At 39.0% G+C, this 4,342-nt stretch overlaps 1 protein-coding gene across 1 annotated transcript; it reads right to left on the bottom strand.

Annotated features, from left to right (window-relative positions):
• Positions 1-3,097: 3,097 nt before the first annotated feature.
• On the bottom strand, positions 3,098-4,036 carry Or1e27b (olfactory receptor family 1 subfamily E member 27B). The gene has a single exon (NM_001000718.1). It carries the CDS (start codon positions 4,034-4,036, stop codon positions 3,098-3,100), a length of 939 nt encoding a protein of 312 aa, NP_001000718.1.
• Between the last annotated feature and the right edge of the window lie 306 nt (positions 4,037-4,342).

The raw sequence follows: 4,342 nt of genomic DNA, 5'->3' as shown, positions 1-4,342 counted from the left end.
TTTGACAAAAGAGCTAAAACTGTCAGGTGGAAAAAAATAGAATTTTCAGCAAATGGTGCTGGTTCAACGGGAGGTTAGCATGTAGAAGAATGCAAATCGATCCATTCTTATTGCCTTGTACAAAGCTCAAGTTTAAGTTCATCAAGTACCTCCACATAAAACCAGATACATTGAAACAAACAGAAGAAAATGTGGGAAGAGCCTCAGTAGCATGGGCACTGGTGAAATTTTCCAGAACAGAACACCAATGGGCTTACACTCTAAGATCATGAATCAACAAATTAAACATCATAAAACTGCAAAGCTTCTGCAAGGCATAGGACACTGTTATTAGGACAAAATGGCAACCAATAGATTGGGAAGAGATCTTTACCAATCCTACATCCAATAGAGGGCTAATATCCAATATATACAAAGAACTTAAGGAGTTAAACGCCAGAGAATTAAATAACCCTATTAAAAATGGGGTACAGAGCTAAACAAAGAATTCTCAGCTGAGGAATATTGCATGGTTGAGAAGGACCTTAAAAACGTTCAACATCCTTAGTTATCAGGGAAATGAAATCAACACAACCCTGAGATTCCACTTCACACCAGTCAGAATGGGTAAGATTCAAACTTCAGGTGGCAATAAATGCTGGTGAGAATGTGGAAAAGAGTGGAAAATTCTTCTATTGTTGGTGAGATTGCAAGTTGGTACAACCACTTTGGAAATCAGTCAGGAAGTTCTTCAGAAAATTGGACGTAGTACTACCAGAGGACCCAGCTATACCAGTCCTGAAAATATACCCAAAATTTGTTCCAACATATAAAAAGGACACATGCTCCACTATGTTCATAGCAACCTCGTTTATAATATCCAGAAGCTGGAAAAAACCCAGAGATTTTTCAATGGAAGAATGGATACAGAAAATTGTTATATGTACACAATGGAGGACTACTCAACTATTTAAAACAATGACTTCATGAAATTCAAAGGCATATGGATGGAACTAGAAAATATCATCCTGATTGAGGTAACCCAGTCACACACACACACACACACACACACACACACACACACACACACACACACGCACACACCACCCATGGTAAGCCCAAAATCTTGGATTACCAAAGATACAATCAACAGACCACATGAAGCTCAAGGAGGACATCAAAAGTGTTGATGCTTCAGTCCTTCTTAAAAGGGTTAATAAAAATATTCATAGGAGGGGATATGGAGACAAAGTTTGGAGCAGAGACTAAATGAATGCCATTCAGAGCCTGGCCCACCTGGGGATCCAACCCATATACATAAAGCCACCAAACCCAGACAATATTGCTGATGCCAAAAAGTGCATGCCCTGGGGAAAAGAGCCTTCAGAGGACCAAGGACTTCTCTATCTGCATAGGTATTTGTTTATTTATAAGTGAATATTATCTCTTAAGTAAATCATAATCAAACTACAATCCACAAATCCCAAGATGTGTTTTATTGGGGAATCATGGATCTCCATGGAAAGGGAAATTAGAATATATTCTGAGAAAGGACTTTGAACAAATGTAGACAGAAGTGAGAGGAATCTATTGTGAGGGGATAAATGGAAGGAGAGAGTACAGAAAAAGACAGCTTGAACTGGGTTGAATATGTGGGGATTGGTGGGAACCTAGTACACTGGAAACTTTCAGGAATCTACAAGGGTGATCTAAGTGAGGACTCCTAGTAATGGAGAACCAGAGACTGAACTGGCTAAATTTTTTGACCAGGAAAGGTTTGCAGTGGTGGGAATGTGTTACATCTTTTGAGTTGTTGGCTGAAGTATAGATCCCTAAATAACCCAGGCTAATGCTCGGACAGAGGAACCCCATTGTCAAACAATTCACACATCTCATTGAATATAAAGAAATGAAGTTGGTGAGAGATTGGAGTCTTTCACATTTTAGTATCTTTTGTGCTGGAAGTTGCTCTGCAGGCTTCAGAAAGAGAAATGTTGACACCAATCCAACAACAAAACATTTTCATCTATAACCTGTAATACCTATAAGATGTACTAAGGCAATAATGGTGTAGAACTTGTGAGAGGCCAACCAATGTGTGGATAAACTTGAGACCCAGTCTGCAATGGGAACCTACATGGGTGTGTGGAGATGGATGTCCAGTATAGTGCCCTATACTGCCTGAATGGTCAGGAACTAGGGACTGGATAGCTCAGTGACATATGGTAGAAACAAACATGAATAGAAAAAATAAAACATAAAAGTCAATAAAATGATTCCTAATGGTATTCTGCTATCCACTTTTAGATCATTGCCTTGCCCAGTCATCATCACAAAGGCTTTATCTGGCACTAGATTAAAGTGGTTGCAGAGACAGACAACCAGAGATTATACAGAGTGTATGTGTAAATTAGATGTCACAATTGGGTTTCTCCCCTCAGAAATCAGAAAACCCCACAGTAGAGGTAGAGGAAAGACTTTAGGAATCAGAGAAAGGAGAGAACACCAGAAAAATATAGCCTACCATATCAACTAAGCAAAACTCACATGGGTTCACAAGACTGAAATGGCATTCACTGGGTCTGAATGCTTCTGCGCCAGGTCCTCTCAGTAAAAATTAAGTCTCTTAGATTTAAGTTTTTGAGAGACTTCAAACAATGGGTTCATCTCTGACTCTTTTGTCTGTGCTTAAGATTCCTTTTCTGTTTGAGTTGCCTTGTCCAGCTTAATATGAGGGCTTTGTCTTGTATTATTCTATCCTATTTTGACAAGTTTGATTGTTGGCTCTGGAAGACCTGTTGTTTTCTGAAGTGGAAATAGAGTGGTAATGGATCTTGGAGAGAGGGGATGTGGAGGGAGCTAGAAAAAGTGGAGGGAGAGGAAACTGTGGTGGGTTGTATTATATGTGAGAAAATTTCTTCCTCAATTAAAAAATAGAATTACTATTACCTAATGCTTTTCTAGACTCAGTCTCTTTCCCTTACTAAACTATTTTGTAAAAGTTTTCTTTTATAAATGAAAATGCTATGCAGTATGATTCATTGTAGCAATATATTTTGTAAGGTTAATATCAATAAAATTACTAGATAATTTTAAATTTAAAATTCCAGTATTAGCATTATAAAGAGATATTCTTCTTGCAAAGGACTCTTATCAGTGCCTCTTTCATGTCTCTGTTCCTCAGGCTGTAGATAAATGGATTCAGCATGGGAGTCACCACTGTGTACATCAGGGCCATGACGATCTCCCCGACTGTAGGGTTATTAGCTGATGGACATATGTAGATACGAATAATTGTCCCATAAAACAGTGAAACTACAGATAAATGGGAACCACAGGTGGAGAAGACCTTGCGTATACCCCGAGTAGATGAAAGCTTAAGGATGGAAGAGACAATTTGTATATAGGACACAACAATGAGGAAGAATGGGATGATAATATCAAGCCCACCCAAGATAATCATCATAAGTTCATTAATATAAATATCAGAGCAGGCCAACTTGAGTAGGGCAGATATGTCACAGAAGAAATGGGGGATCATGTTGTCCTCACAGAATGACAATCTAGCCAAGAGTAGGGTGTGCAACAGGGAATAAAGCATGGTAAGCACCCAGGACAGCACCACCAGACACACACAGAGCTTGGGGCTCATGATGCTGGTGTAATGCAGAGGGAAGCAAATAGCCACATAGCGGTCATAGGCCATGGCCACAAGAAGAAAGTTCTCCATGTTTGCAAAAGCCATTAAAAAGTACATTTGTGTCAAACAACCTATGTAGGAGATGGATGTGTCCTGGCTCTGCATGTTCTGTAGCAACTTGGGCATCGTGACAGAGGAAAAGCAGAGGTCAGTGAAGGACAAGTTGCTGAGAAACAAGTACATGGGTGTGTGGAGATGGATGTCCAGTATTATGAGGATGATAATGAGGAGGTTTCCCAGGATGGTAGTGAGGTACATGGCCAGGAACAAGGCATAGAACAGGTAATGGTGCTCTTGGGGAATTGGTAGTCCCAGGAGTAGGAAATGGGAGATGATAGTTTGGTTGTTCTTTATCATTCTGATTCTCTAGTATTCTGGGGAGAAAATATCAGGGTTACTGAAAATTCAAAACTAAAATGAATATATATCCAGAAAAAAATATTGTACAACAATTGCTTTTACAGCCATCATAGTAATTATAACCTCAAAACCCCAAAATTTATAATCATTACACCCATTAATATTCTTTTTCAACTTCTTTTTAATATGTTTCAATCTCCTCATTTTTCCTAGGCACTTCTATGCTGTTTCTACTGAGATAAAAAAACAGATTAAGGTTTCCCTCTCCTGCTACCTCCTCATCATGGGTGACAGTTGTTTGTT

Source organism: Rattus norvegicus, chromosome 10 (assembly GCF_036323735.1).
Source record: "Rattus norvegicus strain BN/NHsdMcwi chromosome 10, GRCr8, whole genome shotgun sequence".
NCBI classification, from domain to species: Eukaryota; Metazoa; Chordata; class Mammalia; order Rodentia; family Muridae; genus Rattus; species Rattus norvegicus.
Note: the sequence above shows the minus strand (reverse complement) of the source record. Positions and strands in the feature narration are given on the sequence as shown.